At 50.4% G+C, this 17,095-nt stretch overlaps 6 protein-coding genes across 6 annotated transcripts; 4 read left to right on the top strand and 2 right to left on the bottom strand.

Annotated features, from left to right (window-relative positions):
• The first annotated feature begins 276 nt into the window (after window positions 1-276).
• On the top strand, window positions 277-2,633 carry OWP2 (oocyst wall protein OWP2). Its single transcript, XM_018779474.1, has 5 exons — window positions 277-584; window positions 639-1,730; window positions 1,787-2,374; window positions 2,427-2,489; window positions 2,545-2,633. Exons 1-3 carry the CDS (start codon window positions 351-353, stop codon window positions 1,847-1,849), a joined length of 1,389 nt encoding a protein of 462 aa, XP_018638431.1. The 5' UTR covers window positions 277-350; the 3' UTR covers window positions 1,850-2,374; window positions 2,427-2,489; window positions 2,545-2,633.
• A 369-nt stretch (window positions 2,634-3,002) lies between these two features.
• Window positions 3,003-5,880, top strand: TGME49_209600 (hypothetical protein). The gene is made up of 5 exons (XM_002369668.2): window positions 3,003-4,139; window positions 4,268-4,416; window positions 4,528-4,685; window positions 4,790-4,855; window positions 4,982-5,880. The coding sequence occupies exons 1-5, from the start codon at window positions 3,251-3,253 to the stop codon at window positions 5,073-5,075; spliced, it is 1,356 nt and encodes a 451-aa protein (XP_002369709.1). The 5' UTR covers window positions 3,003-3,250; the 3' UTR covers window positions 5,076-5,880.
• On the bottom strand, window positions 5,241-7,083 carry TGME49_209590 (hypothetical protein). Its single transcript, XM_002369667.2, has 2 exons — window positions 6,193-7,083; window positions 5,241-6,095 (listed from the first exon to the last, which is right to left on the bottom strand). The coding sequence occupies exons 1-2, from the start codon at window positions 6,868-6,870 to the stop codon at window positions 5,997-5,999; spliced, it is 777 nt and encodes a 258-aa protein (XP_002369708.1). The 5' UTR covers window positions 6,871-7,083; the 3' UTR covers window positions 5,241-5,996.
• A 112-nt stretch (window positions 7,084-7,195) lies between these two features.
• TGME49_209585 (hypothetical protein) lies at window positions 7,196-8,531 on the top strand (the record flags this gene model as incomplete). Its single annotated transcript, XM_018779473.1, has 6 exons — window positions 7,196-7,402; window positions 7,458-7,562; window positions 7,614-7,690; window positions 7,747-8,079; window positions 8,141-8,199; window positions 8,252-8,531. The coding sequence occupies exons 1-6, from the start codon at window positions 7,258-7,260 to the stop codon at window positions 8,529-8,531; spliced, it is 999 nt and encodes a 332-aa protein (XP_018638432.1). The 5' UTR covers window positions 7,196-7,257.
• A 65-nt stretch (window positions 8,532-8,596) lies between these two features.
• TGME49_209583 (hypothetical protein) lies at window positions 8,597-10,165 on the top strand. Its single transcript, XM_018779472.1, has 8 exons — window positions 8,597-8,786; window positions 8,843-8,971; window positions 9,029-9,240; window positions 9,296-9,329; window positions 9,385-9,447; window positions 9,509-9,580; window positions 9,635-9,730; window positions 9,785-10,165. Exons 3-8 carry the CDS (start codon window positions 9,176-9,178, stop codon window positions 9,872-9,874), a joined length of 420 nt encoding a protein of 139 aa, XP_018638433.1. The 5' UTR covers window positions 8,597-8,786; window positions 8,843-8,971; window positions 9,029-9,175; the 3' UTR covers window positions 9,875-10,165.
• Window positions 8,769-15,551, bottom strand: TGME49_209580 (RNA methylase family UPF0020 protein). Its single transcript, XM_018779471.1, has 10 exons — window positions 13,625-15,551; window positions 13,093-13,145; window positions 12,697-12,833; window positions 12,344-12,455; window positions 11,674-11,729; window positions 11,428-11,491; window positions 11,145-11,211; window positions 10,973-11,031; window positions 10,669-10,819; window positions 8,769-10,528 (listed from the first exon to the last, which is right to left on the bottom strand). Exons 1-10 carry the CDS (start codon window positions 15,147-15,149, stop codon window positions 10,398-10,400), a joined length of 2,355 nt encoding a protein of 784 aa, XP_018638434.1. The 5' UTR covers window positions 15,150-15,551; the 3' UTR covers window positions 8,769-10,397.
• Between the last annotated feature and the right edge of the window lie 1,544 nt (window positions 15,552-17,095).

The following is a 17,095-nucleotide window of genomic DNA, read 5'->3' as shown; positions in this document are numbered from 1 at the left end:
AAAGGAGACGGGTATCCCATAGGTATGAGGGCAGCCTCTCGGTAGTGGCGCTGGTGTCGTGTACCTGCTGAGGAATGTATTTCGGCAACATGCTCACACATTCAAGCGATGGTACTGCGCGGCTCTCACTCACCAGTTGACAACGGCGACACACCCGAATCATAAGCGCTTCAACGATGGTTGGCGTGTGCGGCAAGGTTCACTGTACAGACACTGGTGTCGCCCGGCAATGCCGCGCCGCTTGAAGCCACTGCTGTTTCCCATGGGTAGATGCTCACCACACCTTAACATTCTAGAATCTGAATTTGTTTGTCACAACATCGCTACTTTAGTAATCGCACATCGTAACGATGCCGACTATCTGTTCAAAGATCATTTGTGCGTTGTCTGTTTTGCTTGCAACAACAGCCCACGTTCCGGGAATGCCTGCTTTGGCATCGACCGATGCCACTATCATGAAGAAGGCTCCGGGTACCTATCCAGCACCTCCACCAGATCCAACAAGAGCCAGGTGCAAGTGCCCGTTCGGCTTTGAGAAAATGGACAAATCATGTGTGAAGAAGGAGGCTGCAGGACAGCCAGAGGTAAAACGGGTACCGCTCCTCAAAACAGATAATTGCTGATCAACAGTTTTACAGGCTATCTGCCAATCTGGTGTTCTGGAGGACGGAAAATGCAGAACCCGGGCTGCTGAAGCCTTTCGCTGTCCTGACGGCTTTGAGACTATCTGTGACGCAAACTCTACAGCGAAGTCGAAGTGCTGCCGCCGAACAGAGTCACAAGAAATCAATTTTAAATGTGCCGAAGGAACAACGGAGACTATTGACGGTGACTGCAAGCGCTTGAAGCAGTTTCCGCCAAGTCATGAGTGTCCCTTGGGCTATCGGTACGATGAAAGGTACTGCGTCAGGACAGAGCCCGGACACGTTGTGCCTGCATGTGGCGTGGAGAGTCAGTTAACGGCGCACAACTCTTGCCTCTCGATTGCCCCTGGCGAGATCGTGTATGAGTGCCCTGTAGGGTTTCATTGTGCCTCGAATGCGAAGAACTCCGACTTTTGCAAAAGCTGCAAGAGGAGAGAGTTGGAGCCTGTCAGTTGTGAGTGTGACGCCGGCACCGTAGAAAGTGATGGCCTCTGCTACCAGGCCGAAGAGTACCATGAGTGTTTTGACAAGATAAAGAAAAATGTGGTACCTACCGAGGTCGTCGACAAGGACGAAGATGAGAAATTAGACAAGAAAAAGGACAAGAAGTGTGAAACAACAAGGTCGAAATGCTCATGCCGCGCTGGCTTCAATCTCGTGTGCAAGGGAAAGGAGTGTCACTGTGTGAAGGAAGAATCGGCTGCAGTTGTAAGGCGTTGCCTCGGGTTTGACGATGGTTCCGGCAACTGTGTGCGCCACTTGGAGACGGCTCCCGTTTACCAATGCGGCGAAGGACAGGAATGCGAAATCGTGGGGAAAAAAGAGTGCAAATGTGTCTACAAGATCCGAAAAGACTCTACGATAAATTGCGGCGACGGCGTCCTGATAGGGAGCGACTGCTTTTCGGTGGAGCACATTCCGAAAACACGACATTGTCAGGATGGCTTCGATGTTGCCTGTCGCAGATCGGAATGTCAATGCGAACGAAATGTTTTCACACGCAGAGTGCTGACGTGTGATGCTGAGGCGGCCAAAAAATCTGAAGGCTGTGCAAGTTTATCAGAGCCGGAATTCATCTGCAAAGAGGTAGGCCGGTCATCATTGTTTATACAAAACGCAAAAAAATGCTTGCGTTTTTTCAGGGTCAATTGATCAACGGAAATTGCGTTAGACTGTCATACACAGTTGAGTTGTGCGAAGCGTGACCTAGTGTTTCAAAATCAAATTCGGACACTCCTGTGCTGGAGCAAATGACTTTGTTGTTGTATATTGGTACCATATAAAGGACTCGCGACACACCGATCCATACTGTAACATGGTATGGACATCTTGCATTTTCCTCTAGGAAAGAGTGACAACACGAGAGAGAAAAATAGCGCTTTCAAGCTGGCAAACTGCCATTCCCTTTACCTTGGTATCCGCGGAGAGAAAGCCGCTTCTTCAGCGGTATCTTTCAGGTGTGGCCAATTGGTCAGGAATATCTGAGACATTCCGTTCAATTAGACCAGACCCAGTCTCATTAGCGCTGTGAATTGCCGCGGATTGACCCCGTTCCGTTTACCCGTTCGGCCGACTCTTGCTGTACTGCCTTAATGGCCGCTCGCTGCGACTTCACACGTTCCAAAACGTCTGGCTCGTTCATGTCTGGCCGCAGAATCCGATGCATAACGCATGATCCAGCGAACGCCGATGCAAAAGCGACGAACAGAGAGAGAGCAAATTCTCCACGGGTGAGACCTGCTGGCATCTTGCCGAATTACCGACGGGTTCTTTCCGGTTAAGCCTCACTTGGTCTTTGCTGAAGCAGGCTGGTATGTTGTCGGAAGATATGGACACAACAGAATAGTAAGAGAACCTGGAGCTAGTGAAACAGAAATCTGTAAAGCGTCCCCAAAACCAGCATGCCTGACCGGGAAATGGCCCCTCTAGCACCGAGACAGCAAGGAGCACGTTAAGCGTGATCTGATTGTGGAATGTACAAAACATGTGCTAAAGTGCATAGTCCACTCCGTTGGCAACTCATCGTTTGTTAACGCATCAGACGTTTCTTATTCATTTCATGGAATCATGCAGTGTAAAGAACGTGCTTTGGTCAGAATGCACGGAACACCGAAGCGGTTGGTGAAATGCTCTTCCTGGAATCGCCACCTAGCTGAACACCAACGAGCAATTCGGTCTCAAAGAGCACACAGCAAAACTAGTAAAAAGAAGAGGAAGGAAAGATTTAGAGTTGTAACCCACGGGTTTTCAGCACACCGCTCAGTTCGATTCGTCCCGTGCTGAACCTTTCGCGTCGCGTAAAGTTGCAGTCATCAACGAGAGAACCGCTTGCCGTGGCTGTACCGTACTCGCCCGAGACGGCGAGAAGAAACTACTGATAACACCACCACCGTTGCATGGTAATGGATCAACAGTAGCAGTGAGTGAAGTCTGTGTATACCGTAAATGAATTTGGCGCATTTCTTGGCATTATTTTTCCACTTTAAAATCACAGCTGTCACGAAAATCCTGCGGAATTCTGATGAGCTACAGCGGCTCCAGGACAGCCATAGTGTCGGCGCGAGAATGCGATCGGCAGTCAATCGAGCCACTACGAGTAATATGCGATGCTCAGTGTGGACGGCGTGCACTTTGCAAGAAGAAACTGTGTAGTTGTTGTGGTAACCTGCCCGGATACCAGTGTAGACTTTATCTCAGGTGTCCCGGTATCCGCCACTGGCTTCGCTTCTTCTGTACAGCCGCCGCAACAGGTATTTTCTGAGTTTCGTGACGTATCATCTGACCTCCGGTTTGCAGTGGCTACAACAATGGCGAAGAACACGCTGGAAACAGGCGATAGCTTGCGGCTGCTGAGTTTCGACGAGTTATTTAAGTCGTCGGAGGTTAAGACCATTCAAAAATTCCAAGGTTTTAAACGACAGAACACTCTGAAAGGAGACACGCGAGCTAAGAACGAGTTGCTCAGCGTTCTCCGGCAGCAGCGGGTACTGGTGGATGACAATGCTATTCACTTCATAGCAGAGGCTCGAAGCGAAAGCAAGGCAGACGCGAGAAACTCCGTGTTCAAACTGGCGCAGAAGTACAAAGTTTTGCCAGATACGGAGAACGTAAAAAAAATCAAGCAGTTATTTGGGAAGGTGATGGAGGATGACTCAGGAGACGAAGACTGGGAGCCGTCGTTTCGTCGGCTGCCTGATTGCCTAAAGACGAAAAGGGCGCTCAAATTTATGGAAGATGATGTTTCGCATGATATTCTGCTTGGGGAAATTGGCACAATAGAGGATGAGTCTTCGAACCTGGGCGGTGACGTCGTTACATTGGAGACCGTGAAAGAAGAACCCGAAGAAGTAATGGGCCGCGTCATTGACACACAAGCAGGAGAACTCGGATTGTCTCTAGGTGGTGCAGAAGGTACATCGCACGCGAAGGAAGCGCAAGAATCATCTGACGACGAGGATGAGGATGACGCCCATTTTGATGGCGAGGATCTGAAAGGTAGACGAACTACCGGTCACAATCACAGACGTTGCCGCCGGCGATAGTTGCTGCTTAACTACCTCGTTTCAAGTGCACCTGAATTGAGGCTTGGGACTATTTCCGTCATTGCCTATGTTTTGCTGCAGTACTGAACGACATGCAGAAGGAGTTCATCGGGAATAATCTTACAGCGTGGTTGAAGGACATCAGGAAAGCGTACGAAACGGGTGTCAAGTTGGTGAAGGTCAACGCATTAGGATACAAGTTCATCCGCATTGTTACATTGAAAGAGATGGTAAGTTCTTAGATGCGAACGAATCAACAGTTCGTTTCAGATCCAGCGACTGGAACACATTCGTTCACTGAGAATAATAAAACTTGGACCGGTGTGGCTGTACCATCGCAGGTCCTGTCGATCAGACAGCCTCACACGCACTCGAAGGTGAAAGTAGAGCGCCAAGCGGTGATCACTGAAATTGTGGCTGTGAAGCTCGGGCGCGACTCAAAGGAATTTCGCGCGCTCGATCAGCTTGTGGACGAAGGCAAAGAAGCCGCGGATACTAAGTAAGGTATCGATGTCCACGCTTGTCAAAAGAGCAGATGCAGTGTATGATCCGGTTATAATTCACACCTTTTCAGTGTTTATGCGTTTCGTCTGCGCTCTTCAGCCCGCCCGCAACCCTCTGCGCAGTCGTCGATCTCCCGCAAAATAGATCGCTGTCCCTGGTGTTTCTGTAAGTTCTGCACTAACATTTTGACAGCGACGTCTGAGCCGTTTGTAGACAGGTTGCTTCCTCAGGTTCGAGAAGGCGGATCATCATGCGCTGGGTGGTCGGTGGCTGTACTTGTGTTTTGCTCAGCGAAGAAGACCAGAGAAACGGGTTTGTTTTTTATCTTCGTGTTCTGCTAAAGAAAGCAAAGGCAGCGGCTCAACAACTCCAGCAGAGTGCATGAGTACGTTACGAGCAGCGGAACTTCTCCGGCATTATCAGAGAGCATGACCATGTGAGCTCCGTTTGGACTTCGGAGGAAGAAGGCGTGTATTCTGTCAACCGTGCACCGCATACTTCAACGTCTCATATATGTCCTATATTCTTGCTGGTTGCGTAAAGAGGGTCTCTCGCGGCGAACCAGGAAAGTGTCATTGCGGCAACAGGGGGTGTGGCCGTTGGGTTCATGCCGTATTTCGTCGAATGGCAGCTTCCGTCGCGACATACGCATGTGTCTTGTTCCCGAGGTCAAAAAGATGCGCTCGATCAGGTGGCACGTGCTCGTGGTCTAGAGGTCTGGGTGGTGAGTCCCTGGTTATGCTGTGTTTCTCCACCGCTGTGCCTTGTCGTCTTTTAGGCCTGTTTAAGGCGGTGTCTAACATACATATGGAGAAAGCGTCCACACCCTTTGGCTTTTGAGGAAACACCCTTTCCTCCATGGTGACTGGAGCACAACTGCGTTGTTTGTTGTTGTTTTGCTAGTGGTCTAGCGACTGTTCTATACCCATTCCACAAAAGGTTAAACACTGCAACCATCTCTAATAAGGCCGTTGTCCTTTGCAGAAATTCCGGAACAGACATTCATATCGCAAAACGCATCACGTTAGGCGCCCAAGCACCATCGTTATAACATACCACTGTATTCTCACTTCTGTCGCTGCACGAGCTGCTTGTTTCTCCAACGATATTTCGTATCGTCGTTGTGTGCCCAGTGGAGCCGCTGAAGAGCGAGTTGTGCTCCGTGCCTAGTTGTTATCTCAATTCATGCAGCTGCAGGGGTTCATTCCGAAGGTGTTAGTCGGCGAAAAGAGACAATTACGTTAGACATGGCGAAACCAGGGCAAGCACGCCTCAATCCCAGAATTCCAGAAAGGTGGTTTAGGGTCTATGGCTCTACTTGAATAGCCGTAAGGCTGCGCTGTGAGTTCGGTATTCTGGGGGGCCTTGCCCCTGACCGCAAGCCGATTTCAAGCCCCAAGCTTGCCTGAAGAAGAAAGAATATTCACTTGTTTGGTGTGCTTTGAAGCCATACGGATAGAATCCGGTAGTCTAAGCAAAGCAGTAGAGTGAGGTTCACTGACCTGCCCATCCACGTGGAGTATCGCCGAGACTAAGCTCAGAAAACTGGTGCAAGTAGACAGAACCCCTGCAGCCAGTCCTAGCACGCCGCAGTATCCATAGTTTGCGTATAGAGCTTGAGCCAAGTTCCAAGAAGAGTAATGGCTGAAATTACATGTTATTGCCTTCATATCAAATAGGCGAAAATGTGTGAGGAAAGATACAGTGCCAAAAATGATAGGTGCCCACAAATCACAAATGTCTCCCGGATTAAGAAGAAACAGCTTTCGACGCCATAACTCGTCGTTCAGGTCGTCGAGCAAGTTCTCCGTTGGCCACTGCAGCGATGGTGAGGCTTTGAGAATTCGGACAACTCCGGTGGCAATCGTTAGTGAACCCGCAGCGAGTCCACAGATGCACACAAGGTGAGAGAGACGCTGGACGCGGGGCTCAGCTGCACTTTTCGGCGGCGGCGTTTTCGGGTCAGTCGACAGTGGCAAGAAGGCCTGTGGAGATGGCTTCTCAATGGTCGCGTCGCGGGACTCTGGGAGAGACCTCGGAGGCAACACGTTTCCTGATATCGGCGACGGCATGTAAACCGTTGGCGCACCAGGGGACTCCGTCGGAAGGCACTCTTCATGGTCGTACGGGAAAAATGAAGCGAGACCGTACGGCTGTCGTGGAGTAGAGCTACACATCATGCCCGCTTCTGTCCCGTGGAACAAGGAAGAGAACACAGATGTCAAAACGAGACCAGGTCACCGACCGTTACGTTTAACGTGCTGGGCTACGGGCCCCAGGGCCGGCCGTCTGCTGCAGTGTGTTTCCACGCGTCTTTGCTCGAGATGAACAAATACACTAGCTGAATACTGAGAACGCAAGCTGTTCAGTGAAACACGTTTTTTTAGTGATGCTCATCGGTACAGTACAACAGTCAGGAGCTTCCAGGTGTCTAACAGGGATGGGCAGCGCATACACCCGAGGTGCAGTGGCAAATGCGTGTGAACTTTCAAAGCGAACCTGATTTCTTTCACAGAATCCCACAGTGACAATTGCCAGTCTAAACGCTGAACCAGCAGGAGGCAGAAATGGCAGAAAAACGCGCCGTAATGTCCAAAGTGGAAACTCTCGTCTGCGTAGGAATGACCCTGCTGTCCACTTTAAGCTTGCTTATCACGTACTACGCCGCCAGTCATGGGGGTGTGGAAAAACTCGCACCATACGACTTGAACGGTAAGAGGGTCAAGAGTGTTGTACAAGAGGTAGGTCACATGTTTCCTGTTCGCAGCTGACCCGTGTGGAGGTGTAGCCGTCGGAGGAGATCGGGTTTTTCTCTACTACCCTGAATTAGGGAACATGGCACTCGCCGTGTGCGTGAGCGAATGCCCGGGAGGTAAGAAGACGGCTTTCGGATCATCCGCACGGTTAAAGACTGGCTGCTCAGTTGAAACAAACAAAACTGTGAAGCTCCCCAATGGAAAAGGCGGTGTCAGGGATCACCGCTTCTCTCCTTCTCAGCTGGTACGCAGCTTCGTTATGCCGTCGGTTTTAAGGCATCAACTCTCAGCCTGCTCTAGGTTATTGGCGAATATTGCCTGCCAGAGAGGGTCAATGCAACTGACTTCGTCTCGTCCACACAACTTCAAACGGATGTTGTCCACGGTGTTTTTCGGGATATCGCCAAAAGCACCGAATTTCTTTTCGCATTCGCTTTTGTTTGTGTGTTCAGTTGCTTTGGATGGCTAAAAGTCCTATATCTCGCAAGGTCACTTCGTGTAGTTTCCTTTCTTCTGGTTGACTGCTTGCCGTTTGTTTCGTCAGCGATTTTTATAGTCTCAGCCTCCTTCACTTTGCAAGCGTCCCCTTTCACGAAAGCGACGGCTGTGTGGGTCGTAGTCACTGGCTTCCTGGTAAGCACGCTAATTATGTGAAACCTGCTGGTGCCAGAAAGCGTCCTGAGGTCGGGTGCAGATCAAGCTGCCTGTTACGTTCGGTATGCTGCGATATCTTGTCACCAGTTCGTACGAGAGGTAATTAGTTGAGCGTGTGCAAGTACGCCCTGGTCTTATCCATAGCATGCAGGGGACGTTCGCTGACGTTGGCTGGAATCCAAGCATTGTTTGAGATGCCAGATTTAGTTACTGCGCTGATTGCTACAATGCTGTTTTCTGGCGTTCTTGTGATCTGGAATGCGTGGATGTGCGCTGCAGTCTTGACCATCGGACGGCCTGTTCCCAAACCACTTACAAGTGACGCCGGGGAAATCCTTGGCGTCGAGACGGACTTTCTGGCACCCGCGTGGCGGCCAGTTGCTCTCGGTGTTGTTATACTTTCTCACCTCCTCCAGACCGAGACTAGTTAGTGCGACTGCCTGTCGAAGCAGTTGCAAATAAATATCCATTATTTCTGTTGTAGTCATATCTTTAATAAAATTCCTCTGCACCAAATGTACTGTGGCATGGTAAACCAATTTGGCTCGCCCTTGCAAAAGCAGGATAAAAATCCCAGTGCAGGTTCCAGCGTATGACCACAGACGGCAGCAGACCGCCGGAGTACCGAGCACTCATATCGTCGGTGGCTTCCGTACCTTCCTGTGCTTCCCCGATTGCCTTCGCCGGTAATGCAAATCCTGTACAGAGACTTACAGAAGTTTACTCGAGTGATGTGCAGCAGCCTTTTCGGGTTTCTGCCGTTTTCCATCTGTAGTCATCAACGTACTGGAGGCCGAAAACAGTGCGTCACGCAGCAGAAACCGGTGGACAACCACGGCGCTACGTGTTCTGTCGCCACTGAAAGACTTAAGTGAGAACCACGATGCTTCTCGGCGGGACGGCAGTCGGGGGCTATATCTCACGGCAGGACTGTTCTACAGCAGCATTCTATATTTCAAGCTGGCTGAGCAGAAACAGCCATACTTCGAATGCACTTTCGCGGGTAATGCGGTGGGTGTGGCATGCATTAGCGCACTTTGCTTCCTCACGTGACAAAGCTCCTCTATCGTAGGATATGGCGGAGGTGATTGTTGATGACCATCGACTGATGAAAAAATACGCCTTGCAAGAAATGATAACGTGAGCATGAAGCGACACCAGACGTTTACGATCGAGAAGACAATGCCTCCTGCAGTCCAATATTTAGTATTGTTGCGCTATCGAGCTTGGTGAGATAAGTATGCCCGGAGCCGTTTGGTATGTTTTTTAACTTTGGGACTTCAGCTATTCCTTCTTGTTAGTATTTCATGGGCTGTGATCCTGCAATTACCGTTATTCTCCCACCAGGTGAGGAATGAACACCATCATCCAAGGAACAGGAACTGCATCTTGCCGGTATCTCGATTAGGGATTGAAAGGACTAGATAACGTTCTCCACGTTGTTGTAGCCATATTCATCATATGTATGTCAACGATCTTGGTAAGTTCGGTGATTTCCAGCTGTTTACGCTCGTCTCGACATTTTTGAATTCAGATCATGTTTGAGGCACTTGACGCTATTTGTGTTACCGTTGTAATGAGCTGGATTCGCGGAGCAACAGACATTCGATGGACGAGCCGCATAAACTCCGTAAGGTAAAACAGTATTGCTAAGCGACAGTGAAACCCAGCAGGCATCTACCAGGACAGCATCGTCAACTACGAGTCGTCAACTCTAGTTGACTATCTGCACCTCTTGAGGCGAGCTCCGCAGAATATAGAAATGCATACTTGAAGACAGCCAGGAACCATGCTGCCTTCTGATGCGGTATCCGCTGTTGGCGTCCTGGCTTGCTGTTACCCCCAGATTTTTGGCTTTGTGTTGATACTTTCTGCTTTGTCTATGCACATGGTTTCTTTTCATTCATCAGTGTCAAGAGAGGTTTAATTGTGACAGAGGGCGACAGCCATGCTGACTCGAGGGATGTGTCACATGGCCAGCAGACAGTAAACCCTGTGAACGATTTAACTTGCAACTTCAAAGTGATCGCTTAGGCGGGAGCCGCCTAAAATCCCCCCACAGTAATTGTGTCAGGTCGCAAGAATTCGTATGATTGCACGGCGGGAAGTGGCCACGCCTGGCGACTCCAAAATGGCTTATACGCAAGCGGAATCCTTATTCAGAACCGTTTCGTTTAGTGCCCATCATTTTGGTTGTAGCGTCCCACACTCCTTGTACCGGTTCAACACCCGCAAATGCGTCGGCCAGTACCTCGGCGGCTGAAGACGACAGTGTGGGAGATCTGGAGCGCTGTGACCTAACAACGGGCGGTAACCTTTTGTTGCTTCTTGCCGAGGTACTTCAGTAGTTCGACTTCTATTCCGCCATTTGAAAAGCGTGAAATTGCCCTCCAGTTCAGTCCTCCATCTGCTTTGAACTTTTTTGAAGCTGCAGTATTCCGGTAACAAGAAAAAACATATGCAGAAGAGACTGACTCGTGAGTGGCACCTTGGGTAAGGGAAGAACGTCGGCTGTCAGTTCTGAGTCAGATCTACCAGCAAATGAAAAATGTAACGGGGGCAACTTACCAGACAGTACATAGACGCCTGCCCAGTCGTCACGAGCAGCTATCATGCGCCTGAAATCTCGGTACACTGAATCGATGGTCTCTCTGTCGCTCCTGCGACCATACGGGAGATTCGTGACAATGAAAGCGCCAGGAGGAATTCCGCTGCTAACCTGCATAACAGTCCGCAAATATATTGCCCGGGGTGGCTATCCATTTTCGCCCAGCGGCAGATGAAGCTAAAACTGCACTGTCGCCGGGTAGGCACCCTGTGTGCATCCGAATTCAAGATGCTCATAACGACATGATAGACCTGGCGAACTCACCTGAAGGAAAGAGCCCACTGTGAAATCAATTTTACAAGGTAATTTTCCGTCGCTTTCGCCTGCTCCACAAGGCAGGAAGACATATGGTCAGGCAGTGCAAGACCGCATTGCTTTCACCTCTCCTCTAATGGTAGAACTGCTCTGACCAGCATATCGCTTCGGGCAGCCTCACCGTTCACTAGAGCCTCTGTCGTCCGAGGCAGTCGTTCAACAAATGCGTTCAAATTCTTCTGCGCCCTCTGAGAGTATCAAAGCACATAAATATAAGCCAATCGCCAACGCTCCACGTTTCAGTTTGACAGTCCCTTCCAAGAGAATCGTTAACAGCGTTCTAGGGGTGCCACGGTCGAAGATGACACCTATATTTCAGTTCGAAATACTGCCAATGGATGCAAAGAACCTCGCGCATTCTTCGACCGGTTGTACGTATTGCTGCACATGCCCTTTGCGCATACCTTGATTTGATCCAGGTCGATATCACTCCCAAAAAGTTCCAGATTCTGCAAATTGGGGTGGGGGCTGTGCAGTCGCAAACATAGGACATCTTCGGGAAGAGATGCACTTAAAAAAAATCGAGTGCAGCGTATTGAGTTTTCGCAGGTGGTACATCAGGGTCATATGCAACAGGCTATAAGGTCCCTGTTTCACTGTATCCACCCACGGTGCTGCGCCCCGTTGAAACGCCGTCGCAGTGTACTCACCTCAGTCTGATACAGTCGAGAAAGGCGGCGAAACGCGATGGAGAGTGAATGGGGAACTGCACAAACAGTAACGACAGAAGTACGTAGTTTCTGCACATCCTGCGCACAGTGATAATTCGGTTGCCACATTTGCCACAATGGCTGAAGACGCAAGAGTTTAGCTTCACACTCGCAGACTCAGCTTAGGACCTACAAGCGTTTCTACCACCATTCATGTAGCATTACTGCTCAGCCGTGAGTAGTCACATAAACGGAACAATTAGTTGCAGTTTTCGCAAATGTTGTAGCTTTAGAGAGCGCCAGACCTAGCTAGAGTCGGTCTCCTTCCACACCATACGCCATACGGAGTTCCGTTCTACTATTCGTGGACAATTTTTACTGGATGGGGACTGACTGTCCTGAGCTGTTTCCAGTGAGACAGCCTGAACCCATGATAACTCGTGATATGCAACAACCATTTGCACAGAGCAAAAACAACGATCGGCGTGAGGAACGAACGTCCTTTTCTAAACGACTGCTCCTCGCGGAGAGGTTTCGTAGAGACGAGGAAAATCAGTATGCTGGAACAGTATAATGAGGACATAACCTGCCCAAGAGTGGCAGTCGACCTTGATTGCCTTGACAGACGTAACCACAAATTTGAAATCCTATTTCTGGGGGTGTGACGGACGTCAAAGAAGGCATGACGACGTCGGGGCGTGTTGGAGGGAATCCCTCCAGCAATTCCTAGCATCTCCAGCAAGATGGGTCCTGTTCCGCAAAAAGGGTCCCAAACGAAGAGCCTGAGCAGTGCAGCCAGCAGCGCACGATCAACACGTTTCCTATGCTTGTTTCATGACTAATGCGGGACAGCTGCAGGTGTCATTACTTCCGTCTTCATTGAAGTTGAAATACAGAAGATTCAGCGGAATCCTGTGACCAGACTGACCTCTGGCCAAGTAGTCCACAAGCATGAAGTGTTTGTCGCGCTGCACGACATAGGCGTCTGGCCCACCTTATGCGCACGTTGAAGCGAACACTCACTTTTTGTTTTCAAAGAGCAGATTCAGGAAAGGCGTCCGGTATGCAACTGCCGCGGCCAGCGGTTCCTTCAACGGCATCGGCCCGCGACTAACACGCCACGGTCTTTTGCCGATGTCTCCGCCAGCATCAATGCTGACCTATCAGGGGGAACCGACACAGCCAATAGATACGATATGTCTCTACCGAATTGTCACCACCCACGCAGCTTTGTAGCAGATGGGTAGAGCGAATCAGTCAAGTGCCTCTTCAATGTGGACGTCTGGGCACAGACGCATCGCATACAACAACGGAAACTGTCTTGTTCAAAGAGAGCCAGGTCACGTACTGTTTCTGTCCCACTACAGTTTTTCTTCTTTGCTAATAGCACCTTCCAACGGGAGCATCCAGTTTCATTACCTGGCAAACTCCGTCCCTCATAGTGACGTGGAGATGTGGTCCGCTCATCGTAACTGCACGACACCACGGGAACCAAACACATTCCACACTTCGCCTCACGTCTACATGAACGTGTGAAACATGAATTCCTCCGGGTTTTGTCCCCGTTGGACGGCAGACATCCCGACACTTTACAGAGACACGTATCTCTCCGCACCATCCCACCACGGCAAAACCGGTTATGAAATGCGTGGCTGTGGATTTACGGCAACTCTTCACATATTGTTTCATGATCTCAGAAAACAACTGTGCCTCTTTCAGTCAGCACGAAAACCCACTCTCTGCGGATTAAACAGACGCCATGTGTTGTGCATACAGGCACTACATCCTTTAGTCGGGTGCTTTCCTTTGACTCAATAAACTCCAGAAGGCAATGCACAATTGTCTAGTCCCGAGTGTCAGTGTGGCACTAAGACACCCCGCTACTGAAGGCAAAGCACGGCGAGAGCCACTACTCTCAGGTCAGACGGTCTACGGTAAGGAAGGCGCTAACCTCCTCGTCCTCGCATGTGTGGAGGCAGGCCGTCTCGCTTGCTATCCTGCAAGAATTTCTTTTTGTTTTCCTTGAGAGCTGCAGATGTCATCTCTTCGAGCATCTTGGTGTGGTGCAGCCTTGAGCGGCGCACTCGCACCGAAACGACGGGTTCGCCTAAATCAGCGACGAGGGGAACGAACTTCTGCCACGGAAGGGCGCAGAGTCTCCGCAGAAGCGTCGTTTCCCGCTGAGCCGGGAAAGGGCTGCCGACCCGTACTCGGACAGCATCTGTCAACCGGCTGCGCATGCAAATATTCCATAGTGTTTCCAGAGTGCCAGTGACCTCGATTCCTCCACCCGAACCTCGGTACTTCCCATCAACAGTCCCATTCAGAATCAGTCTGTTTGCCGCCTCGGCCGCAGCAGCCGCAGCAGACAAGGCCGCCTCTTGCAATCGAACTTTTTCATCCGACCGCGGATCTCCGGATGACACAGCGTCACAAGCCTCCGCACTGAAGAGCGGAGGAGCGGGAAGACGAAGCGAAAGCAACTCGCGAGCCAGGACACCCTCCAATCCGGGTGCACACACGCAGAATATTTTGAGCAAGGATTCGTCCTCTTCACTGGAGTCGTCTGCCAGACAGTCGGAAACACCAGGCTCTGTGGAGACTGACTGCAGCGCGTCGACACCAAATACAGCGTCACTTCTTTTCGAAGAAAGACCCGAAGAATCAACAGAATAAGATGACGTAGAGTCGGTGTAATGCTGGCCGAGCCCCGAAATCGCACGGTGTGAGTCGCTGTTTTCTGCTGGCTGGCTAACCGTCGTCTCCCGCTGTCGCCCTGCTAGACGTGCCCGTAGCACAGCGAATGCTCGCTCCGCTGCGGCACTACCACGTGTTGACATTTCACTCTCCTCTCCATTTCGCGGAGTCGACGGTCGTCGGTCTCGCCTCTTGGTCTTCTGGAGCTCCACTTTTCGGTCGGAAGACAGCTGCTGCTCTGCGCCTACTAACCCGTTCAGCTGGATCCTGGCCGAAGACAGAGCCATCCGCTGGTGCCATCTCATCAACAACAAGCGCTGAAGCGGCGCTTCTGCCGTCGCTGAGCCCTTGAGAAACGAAACTGAAGTCGGGAAGCAACCGACAGGTCGCTGGCAGAAAGAGCATGCCGAGATTCCACGTGAGTTAGAGACAAAGGCGGTTTGAGAATGTGGTATATGTGGACCTTTTTGTAGCTCGCAGGGAAGTCTTTCAGTCACTTGGCCCCGAGAGGCAGCTTCACCCGGTTTCTCTTGAGCTACAGGAAGTGCTGTTCTCACAAGCAATTGTCGACGCGAACTGCTGTCTGCAGAAGGGGCTCTGCAGTGAATACAACGTCGACTCTCTGGTGGCGGCAACAACCGCACAGGCACCGGGAGAAAAAATGCGCCGGCGGTCGACACAGAAGGGACAACTGAGAACAGAGATGCTACAGATTGCGACACCGCGTGCCGCACAAACTTGGCTCGGCATGTCGATAGGTCACGGCTTCGAACTGCCATCTTTGCGTAACTGTCCAAGCATCAAAGGTCGAAAGAGACCTAGAGAAAGCGGCCGGGTTCTCATGTGTAGTTACACGGAAATATAGAAAGATACATATCTCGAGCGCATCTACACGAACCAACAAGTCGTACTGTGGTTGTAAATAACTGCACATGCGTACACGCGTAGAGAAGCAGACGCGCAGTAGAATTAGCCTAGCATTCCATATGTATTTCCACAGGAATTGAGGCGACCGAAGAGAAGCGGAATGGATTGACTGGCTGTTCTATGACGTGGCAACTTGATCGCGAATGCTAAGAGCTTGCAACTCGCGTTCACCCCTCTAGTGCTATAAAATACCGGAATACAAAAGGAAAGACATGATCGTCGAGTGCCAAAGTGATACGCCGGTTCCAAAAATGGGAACAACAGAACAATTCTGACCTACGGTTATGTTTTACAGAGGTTTCTGCGAAGTAAAACGGCTCCTCAGTATTTTGCGCATGAGCCTGCATGCACGACACACCTGTTGTCCGGCCACAAAAAAATGCCACAGCCGCAGATGAACAGAAATTCTTTCTGACTGCGGAAGATGAGATCTCTAGGCCAATCGCTCCTCAAAAAACGATATCGCGGGTAGGAGTGAGAGGCGGTTGTCTGTCTCATACATTGTTGTTTTTCATCTTTCTCCTTGATACCCCTTGTATGCAAGCACTGGCTAGCCTGTAGAGACAGGTCTCTGTGAGAGTGTTCGCGTGGCATACGAGGGTCAACAGAAGTCGGGTAACCCGGAAAATGATAATGAATTGGTGAACCGAAGTAGGCATGAAAAAGCAAATACCAGTTCGCTAATTATAGAAGAGCCTTGCGGATCGTTTCAAGCACTTCTGTCAGCGAGGCATAATTCCATCGAGAAATGCCAGTCGTCTAGACAGCAGCATCGGCAGCGACGAGCAGGTCTTGTATTTCGGGATCCAAAAGGCAGAACGTTTCGCATGTATATTAAAGTAGGAAGTATCCAAATGCTGTCTCAGTTGGTTTCTCATGCGAAGGGGTCATTTTGCTTGCTCTCTCCGGTGGTATCCGCAAGAATCCTGGCAAGTGGAGTGCATTACATCTCGGTGGCGGCGAAGAACAGTTGAGTCACATACAGTTGTGCTTCTCTACGGCATATTACTCTCCTCTTTATAAAACTGGTGGCCACATCCCTGAAAGACTCCCCTGAAACCCGTCTGGTCCATGGCAGGCCGGCCCCAAAATTGTTCCTAAGTATGCATGCCCCCTTTGAAAATCCTACGAAGCACGCTGTTTTGGCGTATTGAAAGTATGGTAAGTAAACGGGCGTACTGAAAGCCTTGTAAACATCCTCGTTTCATAATATAGTGCCAGAAATGACAGCCCACGTGGAAGTGCACTACGCCACCCCCGCCAGAATGCATTGCAGTGGCAGTAGAGGACACTGGGAGAGCAGAGACTGCTGTGAAGCAGCGAACCTCAAGTCACCATTGCAAGGCTGTGCCACTAAAGCGACACAGGATGGGGGGTTTTTCTTCTCCGGCACTTTTTCTGTCGTAGTTAACACCTGCTGTCTCTGTGAATGTGCGTTTTTCTGGGAGAACTGCTGCGAAACCAGGAGTTTTGCTAAGTGATACGAATGCGATTAAGCTGCTTGTCAAGTCCCTGAGGCCTGTTACCCCTAACGTTTTTGCGCGAACCAGCATCCGGGATATGGTGACCGAGCAGTGCCAGAGGGAAACGTTTTGCGCACTTGGTGAAACCTGGACTAATTGTCGGGGTTTATTGTGTCAAGTCCGCCAGCTCTCACTTCGGTGCGACACAGTCGCCTGTGACACACCGTTCGATGAGGGTCTAAAGGCTGCAATCAAATGGTGATGTGCGGCTCCCGGCCGCAACGTCTGAAGAATAAATCTACTAGGATGCGGATCCACATTTTATTTCTGAAATA

Source organism: Toxoplasma gondii, chromosome Ib (genome assembly GCF_000006565.2).
Source record: "Toxoplasma gondii ME49 chromosome Ib, whole genome shotgun sequence".
In the NCBI taxonomy this organism is placed as follows: Eukaryota; Apicomplexa; class Conoidasida; order Eucoccidiorida; family Sarcocystidae; genus Toxoplasma; species Toxoplasma gondii.
The sequence above is the reverse complement of the archived record's forward strand: the minus strand, read 5'-3'. Positions and strand labels throughout refer to the sequence as shown.